The 19,693-nt window shown below is 47.4% G+C and overlaps 1 protein-coding gene across 1 annotated transcript in view; it reads left to right on the top strand.

The window, feature by feature from the left end:
- The window catches only part of slc16a10 (solute carrier family 16 member 10), a 129,790-nt gene that overhangs the window by 89,837 nt on the left and 20,260 nt on the right, over nucleotides 1–19,693 (top strand). Inside the window, exon 4 of the mRNA XM_070885794.1 lies at nucleotides 16,863–17,003. Coding sequence (XP_070741895.1) covers nucleotides 16,863–17,003 — 141 coding nt within the window. The remainder of the gene's footprint in view (nucleotides 1–16,862; nucleotides 17,004–19,693) is intronic.

The following is a 19,693-nucleotide window of genomic DNA, read 5'->3' as shown; positions in this document are numbered from 1 at the left end:
GCGGTGCTGATACAGTCTAATTCTATTAATTCAGAGTCACTTCATTTAAAGTATCTGTTCATTTGAATTGAAATCATAGGGAAAGAAATCCCTTCCTGTTAGCGTGAACTGATAATTTAAATTCCCACTGAAAATGGGTACTGATCAATGACACAGATCGCTTAATTGGGATCTTGTTGTAGCCCTTTGCCACCAGGTTGCTCTCGAGCCGCTTGGTCAAGGTATCTGACCAGCTGACGGAAGGTGAACTCAAGCTAACCACATCAATTTTCCCTCTCTACAATCCGGCATGTTCAGCCTCCATATGGAGAGAGAGCAGGAATGGGGTACATGATCAGCCATGATCTTATTGAATGGTGGTGCAGGCTCAAAGGGCCGGATGGCCTACTCCTGCACCTACTTTCTATGTTTCCTGCTGCCCGTCACGTTCAAAGGTAATTGGACCTGTGGTTGCTTCAAATGCTGTTGCTTCAGTGGGGGCTCTGACTACAAGCAAATAGCTTGGATTACTGTACTGGGAATTATGTTCTGCTTGCCAAAAGGATGCACGTGACTGGATCCAAATGAAAGGTACAGCCCACATGCACATCTATAGTGATAAGTATGTGCACCGTAGATGTGATTTTTAACTTTTGGTTGATTGCCTTAGTCTGTGTAGAAGGGGTGCAGTAGCACAGTGATTATGCTACTGGACCAGTAATCCAGAGAACATGAGTTCAAATCCTACCATGGCAGTTGTAAATTCGGTTTTTAAAAAAAATCTGGAAATAAAAAAAACTGGTACAGTATCAGTAAGAGTGACCATGAAGCTGTCTGATTGTGGTAAAAATCCCATCCGGTTTACTAATCATCTTTTAGGGAAGGAAACCTGCTGTCCTTACCCGGTCTGGCCTACATGCTTTTGAGGTTTTGAGGATCTGCATTAAAGCTCACTAAAACCTAACACAAAGATGTAGGGGCCGAAATGTCCCCTTTCTATAAGGGCTGTGGCCGCCTCAGACAGTAAGGAATCGTGGCACGGAGGGGCTGCCATTTTGTAATTTGCCTTCCTTTATTTTTGGAGCGGGGTATGGGACCACCCTGCCCGTTTTCCCGGCGCGTCTTGCAAGTGCCGACCCCTTACCAACAGGCAGCGAACCCTTTTGAAAATTGCCCCCTGAGGAATTGCCCTGTCGTGGGTCATGTGATCAATACTGGTATTCACATGGCGTCGGCAGGTGTACTTTAACCTCTCTGTGCATTTGTTGATAAAATAGTAAAGATGAAATGGAGGGCATGCAAGTATTTTTATTGATCGTTGTGTGCGTGTTTTACCTCCTTGGTGGTTGTTTATTGGTTATCTTCTCTTCTTAGACAGTTCCTCGGAGTCGAGGAAGACTTGCTTCCACACTAATGAATTCTCGGGTGACTGATGAATCCAATGCGGGACCTACAGTCTCTGTCACAGGTGGGACAGGCGGTGGGTGGGTGGGGTGCTTGGGTTGTCGTGCGCTCCTTCCGTTGTTTGTGCTTGGCTTCCGCTTGCTCCTGGCGAAGAGACTCAGTGTTCAGTGCCTTCCCAGATGCTCTTCCTCCACTTTGAGCGGTCCAGGGCCAGGGATTCCCAGGTTTCGATGGGGATGTTGCACTTTATCAAGGAGGCTTTTAGGGTGCCATTGAAACGTTTCCTCTGCCCACCTGGGGCTCGCTTGCCATGTCATTGCTCTGAGTAGAGCGCTTGTTTTGGGAGTCTCGTATCGGGGCATGCGGACGATGTGGCCCATCCAGTGGAGCTGATCGAGCGTGGTCAATGCTTCGATGCTGGGGATGTTGGGGATGTTGGCCTGAGCGAGAACACTGACGGTGTGCCTATCCTGCCAATGGATTTGCAGGATCTTGCGGATGTAGCGTTGGTGGTACTTCTCCAGTGTTTTGAGGTGTCTGCTGTACATAGCCCGTGTCTCTGAAGCATATAGGAGGGCGGGTTTCATTACTGCTCTATAGACCATGAGCTTGGTGCCGGGTTTGAGGTCCTAGTCTTCAAACACTCTCTTCCTCAGGCAACCGAAGGCTACACTGGCACACTGAAGACGGTGTTGGACTTCGTAATTGACGTCCGCCCATCTTAACAGTAGATTCCCGAGGTATGGGAAATGGTCCACGTTGTCCAAGGCCTTGTCATGGATCTTGATAATCGGTGGGGGCAAGTTGGTAGACAACCTTTGTCTTATGGTTGTTTAATGTGAGATCCAGACTCTCGTACGCTTCTGTGAAGGTGTTGATGATGATTTGGAGTTCAACCTCCGAGTGTGCGCCAACACAAGCGTCGTCTGCATACTGTAATTCAATGACCGGTTGGGACGACCTTGCATCTGGACTGGAGGCGATGGAGGTTGAACAATTTCCCATTTGTTCTGTAGATTAGCTCCACTCCAGCAGGCGCTTGTTTAGGGCGAGATGGAGAATTGCATCAAGGAAGATCGAGAAGAGCGTTGGTGAGATGACACAGCCTTGCTTGACCCCGGTCCGCACAGGTATTGGGTGTGTGGTGGATCCGTTGGTCAGGATCACAGCCTGCATGTCATCGTGAAGCAGGTGGAGGACGGTGATAAACTATTGAGGGCAGCCGAATTTGAGGACGTTATCTGCTAAAATGGTGTGTAACATGGGTGAAAACGGCAGGCCCCTGCCCCACCAGCAACATTGTATGGAGCGGGGAGCCCCACATTGCAGTCAGCTCGTCCCAGCAGAATAACCGCTGCAGATCAGCAGCAGAAAGCGACTGCGACCAATAATGAGCAACTCCAACACGCCGTGTCACGGCAAAGCAGCGTTCTGGACGGAGACCAGGGGCGGGTCTGACGCGTCTCGTTGTGCGAGTCACCATTCTCAGCAACCACTTTGATGGAGTCAAAGTACCGCTCGCAACTGCTGGACAAAATGCTCGAAGATGTACCGAGATGTGCTGCGCCTGATAAATGCATGTCAGAATTCCAAACTTTAGTGAAAGAGAATGACTACAAAGTGTCACACTGAGTGACCGTAGATGTTAAGTAAATATATACTTGAAGTACACTTACCTGTACTGTCTGAGTGTACACAAGACGTTTTCCACTAAAGTGAATGTGTGCGGCTAAAATGGGGTTGCCGTAGCCACACCTGTGATGACACAGCGATATCTATTGGACAACGCTGCTGTAAAGGGGTAGCACCTGTTTGATAACTGTCCTTTCTATGCGTCAGTTTTAGTTTTAGTTTGCTCTTTCATACGAGTTGCTTAATTGAAACCACTGGGCAACTTGGATTTTTTTCCAAAATGGCTTCATTAAAAGGAGCAGACTGTATGTACTCTTCTAATTTTCTGCTCATTAGTAATTTGGTGGTAAAATGAACTCTTACTCCAAATATAAGAGATCTTTATTTTATTGACTTTGTTACTTTTCTTTGGCTGCTGGGCCATTCCATTGCAGGGCTGCACAAACCAGCAGATTATTGCAAGACAATGTTAGTTGATCACTAGTGACTCCCACTTTAAGTGAATCCATTATGTTTCCAGCAAAACAACTGCCCTTCAATACATTTTCTGGTGCGGTACTGAGCATTGAATAGTGGGAACACATAACCGGCTTCTCTTCAGCTTAAATGGTAAATCTTTTGTGGACTGAATGTTTCCACACAATTGCCCATGAAGTGATGTTGTGTTAGATTCGGACTGCGTGGTTTAAAGGATTATACGGGTCTTTTATTTTCCTAGACCAAACCTATCGATTTGATTGAAATGTTGTTTGGTCGGCCTTCTTGCAGAGGTCCTTTACTCCAATTCAGTTGAAGTAAAAGTCAGAACAATGGACGTATTTTCAGATTCTGTGTTACTTTTGCATGAACCAATTGTAAAATAGCAGACATGGGGTCAATATTATCTTGGGTGGTATTTGATGCCAAGTGGCGTTTTCCAATCCTGGTTTGTCAATATTAAACAGTTACTGCTAGTTAAGCTGGACGGAGCTGGTAAGTAGGGGACAGGTCCAGTAACCCAAATAATGCTTCATATTCTTCAGTCACCTGTTCATTCGTGTTGCCTGAACCATTAAGTCATACTTGTTCCAAGTTTTAGTACCACTGACAGACTTGAGGCCTGCTGATGTCTTTTTGTGTCGGAGTGAAATTTTGAAAAGTGGTCGGATGCTAATTTTACTCTGTGATTAACAACCCACTTTAACCCACTGTCAAAATGGCAGGGACATCTGGCTTTGAAATATGTGATTTCTGAGCATGGAATTAGTGGATTGTTAATTACAAAAGATTGGGCATTATTCAGCTTTCTATTAGGAGAAGCACCACCCCAGAAACAGTATCCATAAGTTATTGCAAGATTTGTGTGGTATTTCTGACAAATTTGTTACATTTCTGCAACATTCTTAATGAACGCTGTGCGACAGGTTGCATTTGCAACATTGTTGCACAAAAGGCGCAACATGTCAATGTAGCAAAATCCAGGCCACTGTCTGCAAGAATCTTCTTTATGAAGGGCGGGTCGACTGGATAAAATGGTGCCACACATGATAGAATATTCCAGAAGCTGTGCTGCAAGCTTCCAATCTACGTGCGGATTAGAACGAAGGACGAGCGCACATAAGCGGCAGGAAAACAGACTAGGTACAGAGTGATTTTAAAGTTAGATCCTGGATACGGCGAGGTTAATGCTGATGCTGTCAGGAGGCAGGGAGTAGGTATTGGAAGTCCTGCGTAACCACACTTCGTGGGAAAAAAAATCTAGGTTTGGTGTCAGCAGGCTCTTTCCCTGTCTACTTCTAACAGATGTCGCTGACCAACTCACACACGCACATCGTTCAAAGAGGAGTTGCCGGATAGTGCTCAGGGGCATTGAAGCACATTATCAACAACTCTAATTACTACTCTTGCTGAAATCTGCAAACTCAGCACAGGACAGAGTATTGCAGCCGGGACTTTGTCTCATACTGTGACTCATACTATCTGCCTCAGCAGCTGAGCCATCATGTCTATATCTATGTTAGTGTTACATTTCACTCTTACTCATGCTGGTTCATCCCATAATGTGGTCATGTGATGCTGATAAGTTGTCTGCTCCCTAGCAATGATTATGTCTGCAGTACTGGATGATAAATGCAATATGATCCACCTCTTCCGTACTTTTTGTCCATTGTTTTTCACTTTTAATAGTCATAAATTTATAGTCCGGTCAGGTCATCTGTAAAAGTGCATTTATGTAACGTCAACTAACATCTGATTGGTGTCTCAAATTTCTACTGCACTAACAAATAAAACCTGCGGAGCATGTATTTGGTTTTGTCCTCACCTCCTCCACCCCCACACCCTACCTACTGGGAAGCACACTGCCTCTGATTAGTGCCTCCCTTGACTGCAATTCATAGCTAGTAGTGTTTTTTTATTTTTAAAAAACTGCATATTGTATCATAAAAAGGAATTATTGTGAAAATCGCAGAGTCATGAACGAGCGTAACCATGATGGACAGGTTAACCGGTACATGTCCCGTAAACTTTTATGGCTGTAATTTCTGCAGCCTGTCTTTTATTTCGATCTCCATTTCCGTCAGAGGAAAGTTTACATTACTCAGTGTAAAGAAGGCACTTATGCCAGCGTCAGATTCTGTACACATTAGATGTCCATCTCTAAGCTTCACATTCAGGTTTCTAATAACAGCCGAACATTTCTTGATGCATGGAAAAGCCAATACTGGAAGGAAACCAAGCTGATTAAATTTGATTCCTTCCTGTTCGGGGGAATGTCTGGGACAGTGCAAGGGGCAGCTGCTGTGTAGAGGCTGGTTGAGCTCAGCAAAATAGATGCTGCATTTGGATGCCTGCTATCTCTAGCATGTTGGTGTTTGCTCATCACATTTGAATTAGCACCTCTAGGCAGTGGGTCACATCCAAGGAGGAAAGAGGGAATGAAGCATGTTTCTGACTTTCCAAGTGTCCATAGTTTGCTGTTCCGTTAAACTCAATAACGCCAAGTGGTACACAGCTGGGGCGGGGGAGAGGCCTGAGGCCTCATGGAAAGAGTTTTGAGAAGAACTTGTCCATCTGTGGGTCAAAGGGAAACACATCCAATGGTCAGAGTCAGACCTTACACAAAGAAAGATGTTTATAGTTGTGGGAAGCCAGTCATCACAACCCCAGAATATCACTGCGGGAGCTCTTCAGTGAAGTATCTTCAGTCCAACCATCTGCAGCTAATTTGTCAATGATCTTCTCTCCTGTTGTGTCTCTGTAAAGCATGCACTCCCATATTCCGCCACCAGGGAGCTCATCCCCTGAAGTCCCAAGGGATCCCAGCATCCCTTGGGAGCACTGTACAAAATCCGGCCCTGTTCCTCACTCTGGAGTGTCTTATTAAAGACTGAGATCACTGTTACTTTAACCTCCCTGTGTGCAGTCTCATCTGTGTTAGGAACACAATAACTGGCGACGAGAATACGAATCCAACGCAAAGCTGCAGCAAACTGTGAGAATCTTGGAGAAGCTCTCGGAGGGTGAGGACTGGGAAGCCTATGTCGAATGGTTAGACCAGTATTTTGTAGCCAACGAGCTGGACGGAGAAGGAAGCGCTGCAAAAAGGAGAGCGGTCCTCCTCACGGTCTGCGGGGCACCGACCTACAGCCTCATGAAGAATCTTCTGGCTCCGGTGAAACCCACAGATAAGTCGTATGAGGAGCTGTGTACACTTGTTCGGGAGCATCTTAACCCGAGGGAGAGCGTGCTGATGGTGAGGTATCGATTCTACACGTGCCAGCAATCTGAAGGTCAGGAAATGGTGAGCTACATCGCCGAGCTAAGGCGACTTGCAGGACAATGTGAGTTTGAACGCTACCTGGAGCAAATGCTCAGAGACTATTTTGTTCTGGGCATTGGCCACGAGACCATCCTACGAAAACCTTTGACTGTAGAGACACCAACCCTCAGTAAGGCCATTGCGATAGCACAGACGTTGATGTTCACCAGTGATAACACCAAACAAATCTCTCAGCACACAAGTGCAAGCAATGTTCATAAATTAACTGGAACTGTGTTTGCGAGCAGAAATGTACAGGGCAGAACCCACAAGTCTGCAACTGCCAGCAGGCCTCAGGTGACTCAGATGACTCCGAGTCCCCAACAAAGGATGAATGCAAGGCAATTCACACCTTGTTGGCATTGTGGAGGCTTCCATTCAGCCTATTCATGCTGCTTCAAAGGGTATGTTTCCTGGAGCTGTGGAACAAGGGGCACCTCCAACGAGCTTGCAAATGAGCAGCAAGCTCTGCAAAACCTGCTAACCACCACGTGGCAGAGGAAGATCGGTCCATGATGCATCAAAGCAATTTCGAGCCTCAGAGGAGACAGATGCTGAAGTACATGGGGTGCACACATTTTCGATGCAATGCTAAACGTAAAATTGAATGGCTTACCCGTAAGCCATGGAACTGTACACTGGCGCTAGCCAATCCATCATGAGTAAAAAGATGTTTGAGAGACTGTGGTGCAACAAGGCATTCAGACCAGCCCTGAGCCCCATCCACACGAAACTGAGAATGTACACCAAAGAGGTTATCACTGTCCTGGGCAGCGCCATGGTCAAGGTCACCTACAAGGGCACGGTGCATGAACTGCCACTCTGGATTGTCCCAGGCGATGGCCCCACGCTGCTTGGAAGGAGCTGGCTGGGCAAAATCCGCTGGAACTGGGATGACATCAGGGCGCTATCACATGTCGATGAGGCCTCATGTACCCAGGTTCTTAACAAATTTCCTTCCTTTTTTGAGCCAGGCATTGGAAACTTTTCTGGGGCAAAGGTGCGGATCCACTTGGTCCCAGAGGCACGACCCATTCACCACAAGATGCGAGCGGTACCTCACATGATGAGGGAGAGAGTGGAAATCGAGTTGGACAGGCTGCAATGCGAGGGCATCATCTCCCCAGTGGAATTCAGTGAGTGGGCCACCCGATTGTTCCAATACTCAAAAGTGATGGTACGGTCAGGATTTGCGGCGATTATAAAGTAACTATTAATCGTTTCTCGCTACAGGACCAATACCCACTACCCAAGGCAGACGACCTATTTGCGACGCTTGCAGGAGGCAAGACGTTCACCAAGCTCGACTGACTTCTGCCTACATGACGCAGGAGCTGGAGGAGCCGTCGAAGGGCCTCACCCGCACAAGAGACTGTTCATCTACAACAGATGCCCGTTTGGAATTCGGTCGGCTGCAGCGATCTTCCAGAGGAACATGGAGAGTCTACGCAAGTCGGTACCACACATGGTGGTCTTTCAGGACGACATATTGGTCACGGGTCGGGACACCGCCGAGCACCTACAAAACCTGGAGGAGCTCCTCCAGTGACTGGATCGCGTAAGGCTGAGGCTGAAGAGGTCGAAATGCTTCTTCATGGCAACAGAAGTGGAGCTTTTGGGGAGAAAGATCACGGCGGATGGCATTCGGCCCACAGACGCCAAGACAGAGGCTATCAGGAACGTGCCCAGGCCACAGAACATCACGGAGCTGCGGTCGTTCCTGGGACTCCTCAACTATTTTGGTAACTTCTTACCGGGGTTAAGCACCCTTTTAGAGCCCCTACATGTGTTATTGCACAAACGTGAGAACTGGGTATGGGGAGAAAACCAAGTAATTGCTTTTGAGAAAGCCAGAAACATTTTATGCTCCAACAAGCTGCTTGTATTGTATAACCCATGTAAAAGACTTGTGCTAGCATGTGAAGTGTCGTCGTACGGAGTCGGGTGTGTATTACAACAAGCTAACGTTGCGAGGAAGTTGCATCCTATCGCCTATGCTTCCAGGAGCTTGTCTAAGGCCGAGAGGGCCTACAGCATGATTGAGAAAGAGGCATTAGCTTGTGTGTTCGGGGTAAAGAAAATGTATCAGTACCTGTTTGGCCTCAAATTTGAGCTGGAAACCGATCACAAGCCCCTCGCATCCCTGTTCGCTGAAAACAAGGGGATAAATAATAATGCCTCAGCCCGCATACAAAAGTGGGCACTCGTGCTATCAGCGTATAACTATACCATCCACCACAGGCCAGGCACCGAGAACTGTGCGGATGCTCTCAGTCGGCTACCATTGCCCACCATGGGGGTGGAAATGGTGCAGCCTGCAAACTTGTTGATGGTCATGGAAGCGTTTGAAAATGATAAATCACCTGTCACGGCTCGCCAGATTAGGACATGGACCAGCCAAGATCCTCTGCTGTCCCTAGTAAAAAAAAAACTGTGTGCTGCATGGGAACTGGGCCAGCATCCCCGTTGAAATGCAAGAGCCAATCGAGCCGTTCCAGCGGCGAAAGGACGAGCTGTCCATTCAGGCAGACTGCCTGTTGTGGAGTAACCGCGTAGTGCTACCAAAAAAGGACAGGGAGACGTTCATCTCTGATCTCCACTGAACACACCCGGGTATAGTAATGATGAAAGCGATAGCCAGATCCCACGTGTGGTGGCCCGGTATCGACTCTGACTTAGAGTCCTGTGTACGGCAATGCAGCGTATGTGCTCAGTTGAGCAATGCGCCCAGAGAGGCACCACTAAGTTTGTGGTCCTGGCCCTCCAGACCATGGTCGAGGATCCATGTCGACTATGTGGGCCCGTTTCTCGGTAAAATGTTCTGGTGGTGGAGGATGCTTTTTCAAAATGGATTGAATGTGAAATAATGTCGGGAAGCACCGCCACCGCCACCATTGAAAGCCTGAGGGCCATGTTTACTATCCACAGTCTGCCTGACATACTGGACAGTGACAACGGGCCATGTTTCACCAAAGCCGAATTTAAAGAATTCATGACCCGAAATGGGATCAAACATGTCACCTCGGCCCCGTTTAAACCAGCCTCCAATGGGCAGGCACAGCGGGCAGTACAAACAATCAAACAGAGCCTTAAACGAGTCACAGAAGGCTCACTCCAAACCCGCCTGTCCCGAGTACTGCTCAGCTACCGCACGAGACCCCACTCGCTCACAGGGGTGCCCCCGACTGAGCTACTCATGAAAAGGACACTTAAAACCAGACTTCGCTAGTTCACCCCAACCTGCATGATCAGGTAGAGAGCAGACGGCAGCAACAAAATGTAAATGATGATCGAGCCACTGTGTCACGGGAAATTGATCTGAATGACACTGTTTGTGCTAAACTATGGACATGGTCCCAAGTGAATCGCGGGCATGGTGATAGCTAAAGAAGGGAATAGAGTGTTTGTAGTCAAACTAGACAATGGACAAATTTGCAGAAAGCACCTGGACCCAACAAGGCTGCGGTTCACGGACTACCCTGAACAACCCACAGCAGACACCACCTCTTTGGAGCCAACGACACCACGCCGGACCAGGAAATCAAATCCATCACGCCCAACAGCCCAGCAAGGCCAGGCTCACCTAGCAGCCCTGCAAGGCCAACAACACGCCAGCCCAGCAAAGGCACAGCCAACACACCAGAACAGACATTTTTACTGAGGCGGTCCACCAGGGAAAGAAAGGCTTCCGAACGCCTCACCTTGTAAATAGTTTTCATTTTGAATTTGATGGGGGGGGGGGGTGACTTTGTGTATTTCGAAAGCATGCACTCCCATGTTCCGCCAACAGGGAGCTCATCCTCTGAAGTCCCAAGGGATCCCAGCATCCCTTGGCAGCACTGTATCAACCGGCCCCTAAGGCCTGTTCCTCATTCTGGAATGTCTTATTAAAGACTGAGGTCACTGTTACTTTAACCTCCCTGTGTGCAGTGTCATCTGTGTTAGGAACACACTATCTCCATCATAAGGTGAGGAGTGGGCCTGTTCATTGCCGATTCCACAGTGGACAGCTCTTCCCATGTAAGGCTACAACAGGGCCTTGATAACATCCAGGCTTGGACTGACAAGTGGCAGGTCACAATCATATCACACAAGTGCCAGGCAATGACCATCTCAAACACGAGAAAGCACAATCATCTCCTCTTGCCCTTCAAACAGGAAATTAGGGGTGCATGCAATAAAGGTGCAGCAGTTATCATGGATGACTTTAATATGCATATAGATTGGACAAACCAAACTCGAAGCAATACAGTGGAGGAGGATTTCCTGGAGTGCATAAGGGATGGTTTTCTAGACCAATATGTTGAGGAACCAACTAGGGGGGAGGCCATCTTAGACTGGGTGTTGTGTAATGAGAGAGGATTAATTAGCAATCTCGTTGTGCGAGGCCCCTTGGGGAAGAGTGATCATAATATGGTGGAATTCTACATGAGGATGTAGAATGAAACAGTTAATTCAGAGACCATGGTCCAGAACTTAAAGAAGGGTAACTTTGAAGGTATGAGGCGTGAATTGGCTAGGATAGATTGGCGAATGATACTTAAGGGGTTGACAGTGGATGGGCAATGGCAGACATTTAGAGACCGCATGGATGAACTACAACAATTGTACATCCCTGTCTGGCGTAAAAATAAAAAAGGGAAGGTGGCTCAACCGTGGCTATCAAGGGAAATCAGGGATAGTATTAAAGCCAAGGAAGTGGCATACAAATTGGCCAGAAATAGCAGCGAACCCGGGGACTGGGAGAAATTTAGGACTCAGCAGAGGAGGACAAACGGTTTGATTAGGGCAGGGAAAATAGAGTACGAGAGGAAGAATGCAGGGAATATTAAAATGGACTGCAAAAGCTTCTATAGATATGTAAAGAGAAAAAGGTTAATAAAGACAAACGTAGGTCCCCTTCAGTCAGAATCAGGGGAAGTCATAACGGGGAACAAAGAAATGGCAGACCAATTGAACAAGTACTTTGGTTCGGTATTCACTAAGGAGGACACAAACAACCTTCCAGATATAAAAGGGGTCAGAGGGTCTAGTAAGAAGGAGGAACTGAGGGAAATCCTTATTAGTCGGGAAATTGTGTTGGGGAAATTGATGGGATTGAAGGCCGATAAATCTCCAGGGCCTGATGGTCTGCATCCCAGAGTACTTAAGGAGGTAGCCTTGCAAATAGCGGATGCATTGACAGTCATTTTCCAACATTCTATAGACTCTGGCTACTCTCCACGCCATAGGAACTGATCCAATGTAACCCCACTTTTTTAAAAAAGGCGGGAGAGAGAAAACAGTGAATTATAGACCAGTCAGCCTGACATCGGTAGTGGGTAAAATGATGGAATCAATTATTAAGGATGTCATAGCAGCGCATTTGGAAAGCGGTGACATGATAGGTCCAAATCAGCATGGATTTGTGAAAGGGAAATCATGCTTGACAAATCTTCTGGAATTTTTTGAGGATGTTTCCAGTAGAGTGGACAAGGGAGAACCAGTTGATGTGGTGTATTTGGACTTTCAGAAGGCTTTCGACAAGGTCCCACACAAGAGATTAATGTGCAAAGTTAAAGCACATGGGACTGGGGGTAGTGTGCTGACATGGATTGAGAACTGGTTGGCAGACAGGAAGTAAAGAATAGGAGTAAATGGGTACTTTTCAGAATGGCAGGCAGTGACTAGTGGGGAACCGCAAGGTTCTGTGCTGGGGCCCCAGCTGTTTACATTGTACATTAATGATTTAGACGAGGGGATTAAATGTAGTATCTCCAAATTTGTGGATGACACTAAGTTGGGTGGCAGTGTGAGCTGCGAGGAGGATGCTGTGAGGCTGCAGAGTGACTTGGATAGGTTAGGTGAGTGGGCAAATGCATGGCAGATGAAGTATAATGTGGATAAATGTGAGGTTATCCACTTTGGTGGTAAAAACAGAGAGACAGACTATTATCTGAATGGTGACCAATTAGGAAAAGGGGAGGTGCAACGAGACCTGGGTGTCATGGTGCATCAGTCATTGAAGGTTGGCATGCAGGTACAGCAGGCGGTTAAGAAAGCAAATGGCATGTTGGCCTTCATTGCGAGAGGATTTGAGTACAGGGGCAGGGTGGTGTTACTACAGTTGTACAGGGCCTTGGTGAGGCCACACTTGGAGTATTGTGTACAGTTTTGGTCTCCTAACTTGAGGAAGGACATTCTTGCTATTGAGGGAGTGCAGCGAAGGTTCACCAGACTGATTCCCGGGATGGCGGGACTGACATATCAAAGACTGGATCAACTGGGCTTGTATTTACTGGAGTTCAGAAGAATGAGAGGGGATCTCATAGAAATGTTTAAAATTCTGACGGGTTTAGACAGGTTGGATGCAGGAAGAATGTTCCCAATGTTGGGGAAGTCCAGAACCAGGGATCACAGTCTAAGGATAAGGGGTAAGCCATTTAGGACCGAGATGGGGAGAAACTTCTTCACCCAGTGGTGAACCTGTGGAATTCTCTACCACAGAAAGTTGTTGAGGCCAATTCACTAAGTATATTCAAAAAGGAGTTAGATGTAGTCCTTACTACTAGGGGGATCGAGGGGTATGGCGAGAAAGCAGGAATGGGGTACTGAAGTTGCATGTTCAGCCATGAACTCATTGAATGGCGGGCAGGCTCGAAGAGCCGAATGGCCTACTCCTGCACCTATTTTCTATGTTTCAATGGCACCGCCTTTGCCAATTCCCCCTTTATCAACATCGGGCATGTCACTATTGACCAGAAGCTTAACTGGACCACTCATATCAACACTGTGGCTACAAGATCAGTGAAGAGGCTGGGTACTGTGGGCCAGAGTAATCTCTTGGACTCGTCTCGTTTGCCTAGATGGATCGGAATTTCCAAGATTTTTTTCCCCAAAATTGGCCTAGGATTTTTATTTGGGTTTTTTTGCCTCCCAGGAAATCACATGGGTTTCGGGTGGGGTGGAGTGTATATGTTGTGATACAATCATGTTTGACTAACCTGATTGAATTTTTTGAGGAGGTAATCAAGAGGGTCGATGAGGGTGGTGCATACGATGTAGTATATATGGACTTTAGCAAGGCTTTTGATAAGGTCCCACATGGTAGACTGGTCATGAAGGTTAAAGCCCATGGGATCCAGGGAAAAAGTGGCAAGTTGGATCCAAAATTGGCTTGGAGGTAGGAAGCAAAGGGTAATGATTGATGGATATCTTTGTGACTGGAAGGATGTTTCCAGTGGGGTTCCGCAGGGCTCAGTACTGGGTCCCTTGCTTTTTGTGGTATATATCAACGATTTAGATTTGAATATAGGGAGTATGATTAAGAAGTTTGTAGACGACACTAAAATTGACTGTGTGGTTGATAATGAAGAGGAAAGTCATGGGCTGCAGGAGGATGTCAATCTACTGGTCAGGTGGGCAGAGCAGTGGTAAATGCAATTTAATTCAGAACAGTGTGAGATAATGCACTTTGGGAGGATTAATAAGGAAAGGGTATACACATTAAGCGGTAGGCCACTTAATAGTGTAAATGAACAAAGCGACCTTGGAGTGCTTGTCCACAGATCCCTGAAAATAGCAGGCCAGATGGATAAGGTGGTTAAGAAGGCATAGGAATGCTTGCCTTTATTGGCCAAGGCATAGAATATAAGAGCAGGGAGGTTATGCTTAAATTGTATAATACTTTGGTTAGGCCACAGTTGGAGTACTGCGTGCAGTTCTGGTCGCCGTATTATAGTAAGGACGTGATTGCACTAGAGAAGGTGCAGAGGAGTTTTACTAGGATGCTGCCTGGAATGGAGAATCTTAGTTATGAGGACAGATTGGATAGGCTGGGTTTGTTCTCGTTGAAACACAGGAGGTTGAGAGGAGACCTCATTGAGGTGTACAAAATATTGAGGAGCCTGGACATAGTGGATAGTAAGGGTCTATTTGCATTGGTCGAGGGGGCATAGTTTTAAGGTGGTTGGTGGAAGGTTTAGAGGGAATTTGAGGGGGGGCATCTTTACACATAGGGTTGTGTAAATCGCTGCCTGGAAGAGTGGTGGATGCAGAAACCCTGACCACTTTTAAGAGTTGGTTGGATGGGCACTTAAAATGCCGTAACTTGCAGGGTTACAGACCGAGAGCTGGTAATTGGGATTAGACTAGACGACCTTTTGTTGGTCGGCGCAGATATAATGGTAAGTACTGCAGGGAATAGAATACGGCCAGGGTGATCTCCTGGATTAGTTTCGATTGTCTGGATGGGTCGGAGAGGAATGTTCCCAGATATTTTTCTCCCTAAATTGGCCTGGGTTTTTATCTGGTTTTTGCCTCTCCCAGGAGATCACATGGCTCCAGTTGGGGTGGAGTGTAGAATGTTTCAGTATAAGGGGTGTTGTTGCAGTGGTGTGGGGCGGATTGGTTGGGCTGGGTGCTCTTTGCCTTTCCATTATTGTTCATGGGTTTATATGTAACCTTTAGGGCTGCTGACCAAGGGCTGTGCGGCTCTTTGTCGGCCGGCGCGGACACGATGGGCCGAAATGGCCTCCTTCTGCGCTGTAAATTTCTATGTTTCTACACAAGATACCGCAATTGTGTGGAATAACCTCGATGCACCAGAGGGTCTTTATCTGTCCATCATTGTTCATATGTTCGCACTCTTTAACAAGTGATTCACCTCCTGACCGCTTAAAGCTTATCCATCATCTACAAGACTCAAGTCAGGTGTATGATAGAAATACTGGGTCACCTTGATGGGTCCAGCCACAACAACACTCAAGAAGCTTGACACCATCTAGGACAGAGCAGTTTGATCGGTGTCCCTTTCACCACTGGCACACTGGATGCAATGTATAGTCTACAGGGTGTAGTACAGTAACTAAGCAAGATTATTTTAATGACACCTCCCTCCCTCACGACCTCTATCACCGAGAAGGACAAGAGCAGCAATGTCATAGGAACACCATCACCTCCCAGTTGCACACTATATAATAATTTAGACATGTATTGCAATTCGCTCATGATCGCTGATGTCAATGTCCTGGAATTCCCTACCCAACACCGTTTGTGGAAGCACCATCATCAGTACCTTCTCGAGGCAACTGGGGACAGACCGTGATTGCAGCTTTGCCAGTGCCACCCCAATCCCGAGTACAATTTTGTTTAAAGTGTCAGCTTCCCCATTGAGTCAGAAGGTGTGGGTTCAAGCACCACTCCAGGATGTGAACACATAATGACCAATTTTAACCCTGCTGTCCCGGACAGTTGGGCAGTTAAAATGCCCCGTGACACTTAACCCGCACCGATCTCGCTGGCTTCCCACGGTTAGCATTCCTAACTACCTCTTCTGAGCAAGTGAGAGGCACACCTTCTGACTCAATGGGGGAAGCTGACACTTTTTTTTTTTAAAAGGGTCGCGTGCGGGAGGCCAGATGGCAGCCAGGTTCTTTAAATGTGCGGATCGGGCTCCGATGATGTCATTGGGGCCTGACGGCCATTTTGATCAGAGGCCTCTGCCGTTGTGGCTTCCTCCACCTGCCAACCCGGCGGCAAGAGGAGCTGGAGCCCAGAAAAGTAAGTGGACTCGTTTCCTTTCACTTTCAGCGTGGGCCAGGAGGAGCAGGAGTGCACCGTCCGTCTGTCAGGGCCCACAAGGAAACCTTAGGCCTCCCTGCTCCAGGCTTTCCATCCCTGACCAATAGGCCCTTCTCCACACACTGCCCCCCCCCCCTCAACTATTTACGTGAGCGCCAGCGACAGTTCCTTTGCTGACGCATTTACCTCCAAACCAGGGAATTAATTGGCTCTGTGGTAATGAAAGGTGCTATATAAATGCAAGTTCTTTCTTATTAGCCTTGCAATTGCTCTTTGATATTGTTGTATCTGTTGGTACAAACTTAATGAGTTTGCATCACACTCTGTTGTTTTAACAGAGATGTTAACCCAATTAAAATAAACAGGTTAGTGTCGCCATTAAAAATACCAGGCAGAGGAAACATTTATGCACTAATACTGCAAATAGTAACTTATGTCTAGATGCCATAATAACATGTTCTAATTTTTGTTTGTTCTTTCTCAACAGATGAAACATGTGAAAGAAACTTTTAATTTGGAAAATGAAGAGGTTCTTCTGATGTGTATTGGGATCTCATCAGGGATCGGTCGATTGTTGTTTGGCAGGGTGGCGGACTATTTACCTGGCTCCAATAAAGTTTTCCTTCAGGTAAGGTGGATTTGTGTCCAAAGGGGGCAGGTGGCTACAGGGTCGGAGGGATCATGCCTACACTAGTCTATCATTGAGTAGGCTGACGGGGGGGATGGGTGTTGCAGGGGGGTGGAGTCAGCTACATGGTGAACAAGCCTCTTTGCCAAAGCCCGCACATGGATTTGAATTGGCCTGTTGCTGATTAAGTCAATTGTACGACAATACCAAGACGACACAAGCTGTGCTGTGTAGCTCTGTCCTGTGCTGAAAGGACAGGCCTCTCGTGGAGGCAATGAGGAAGCTCTGAGTCTTGGGATGGCAGCTGCTGGGAGGCGTTGCCTAGTGGCTGGGAGGAGTTACCTGGTTGGTGGCTGGGTATGAGAACTTGCGCTCATTTATGCATGATTTGGTGGCCACCACAATTGAGGTAATCAGCTGCTGCTGAAGTTCCATACCTCCATCTGGTGGAACGTAGTTACACAGCTCAATGGGATATGATGCGTGTCCATCCTGTGACCAGTAGGGTGACTTGGTCAGGAGGATGATGATAATGCACTCTCACATCTTATGGTGATCTTATGCTGTTCAGCATGCTATTCTGGTACCTGTTGTTTGTTATTTGATAGGCACCCAGTGACTGTCAGTTATTTGACGGACAACTAGTGACTCTTCTTCCTGGGGGAGGGGTAAGGAGGAATTACTTTGTGTGCTCCAAGATGACAGGCCCACCGAAGGAATCTTGGAACCAGGTCTACCCTCTTTGGCAGACTCCGTAATCTGATAGTTAAACCAGGCAGGTCCACTGTATTCCAGGGTACTGTTAATGGTTGATAACCATGTCTGCCTCAGTAGCTGAACCTGGAGAGGTAGAGCTGTCACTGGGGGCTCGGATTCTTCCTACTCGGCTCCAGATAGCACTGCGCTCTTGACTGAGCTTTCCTGTTGATGCCAAATTGTGAGCAGTTTTGTGTTGAGCAAGCTAGTTTCCCATAGCATACAGCTGGCAGAGAGAACAGACCTTTACCCCTTCAATCTGATCCGGGTACAGAAATTAAAGGTGACTGAGATTAACTTTCTACACCATATGCAGTTCTTCAAGTAGAGATTTTTTTTTAAATTCTCGCACAACTTTTTGAGAGACTATCTTTCAGTGATGCAAACTAAAATATGTTGCTAGTGTATTACTTATATTTCATCAACATTTGTGCCATTGATAGGATTTCTGAGAGTGATACCAGTAGACAGCTATAAGAACATAAGAATTAGGAGCAGGAGTAGGCCATACGGCCCCTCGAGCCTGCTCCACCACTCAATGGCTGAAAGTCTACCTTAACTCCACTTTCCGGCCCTATTCCCATATCTCATGATTCTCTTAAGGCTCAGTAGCAGGACCTGGAGATGTAGAGCTGTCACCGGGCGCTAAGGTTCTTCCCACTCATCTCCAGATAATCCTGCGCTCTTGACTGACATTTCCAGTAGTTTTGCTTTTTGCTTTGGAGAATGAGCAAAGCAGAATTGCACACATACATGTTTCAATGCATGCACATCATCATCATCATCATAGGCAGTCCCTCGAAACGAGGATGACTTGCTTCCACTCCAAAAAGGGATGAGTTCACAGGTGTTTCAATGAAGGACCTAATATTCCAGGTCCCGAACGACATGTTGAAGGGTGGAAGATGCCTGTGCGTGGATTTTTTTAACATGTGGTGGCATTGCACACTAGCCGCCACACGGGCTTGACAGAGCTAGGTCTTGGTCCAGTGGCAAGGATTAGAAAGGACGACTGGAAACCTGCTCTGCTGCACGGACCTAGTGCGCACACATATCGCAGTGTGGACTGGCCCATACTGCCCCTGGGCCCCTGGCCCCGAACTCACACCTCCCCTGGGCCCCGAACTCGCATCTCTCCTGGGCCTCGATCACGTCCCTCTACAATCTCTTGCCACTCCTTCGCCCTGCCCGCTGCTCCTGCTGCACCTGCCCGCACTGCAATCAGCGACCTGGCTTCGCAGCCGTCGTCCTCCGGCAGCAGCATACGCAGCTCCCTGCAGTGGTATGTCGCCGCACGCCACTCCCTGCTCCCTCTAATGGCCCCGGCCTGCTGATGGTCTTGCAGACTGGGACCGCGCCGATTTCCGGACCGGGCCACCGCAAGCTGCTCCCTCCAGTGGCCCCGGCCTGTGTACAGCGGTTGTGTAACTTCCAGCCCTTTGTATTCCAGTCCTCTTGCGATAGAGGCCAACATCCCATTAGACTTTTAAACTCCGTTGGATATACGGCACAGAAACAGGCCCAACCAATCCATGCCAGCGTTTATGTTTCAGTCGCTCCCGTCTTTCCTCATCTAAATCTGTCAGCATAACCCTCTATTCCCTTCTCCCTCATTTGCTCCATTTAAGACGGGGACGGGGAGCAATTTCTTCTCCCAGAGGGATCCGGGAGAAGAAATTGTTCACAGCTCTGCTCACTGACCTCTAATTGTTTGAACTTTGGAACAGTTACTCCAAATGTGGCACAGTAGGCCATCCGTGTACTTCTCTATGTTTTAAAGACCAGCTCTGCACCCATTAGCAGTGGAATGTTAATGCTGCGTGTTGGACTGTTTTCTTGCTCTTTTCGCTTAGTTGCTTTAAACGTTGAATTACACACACATTCAGTTGTAGTAAATGGCTGGATCAGGTCTTTTATTCAGACATTCATACTAT

The sequence above is a fragment of the Pristiophorus japonicus genome, chromosome 7, assembly GCF_044704955.1.
Source record: "Pristiophorus japonicus isolate sPriJap1 chromosome 7, sPriJap1.hap1, whole genome shotgun sequence".
In the NCBI taxonomy this organism is placed as follows: domain Eukaryota; kingdom Metazoa; phylum Chordata; class Chondrichthyes; family Pristiophoridae; genus Pristiophorus; species Pristiophorus japonicus.
This window is presented reverse-complemented; position numbering and strand designations above follow the sequence as displayed.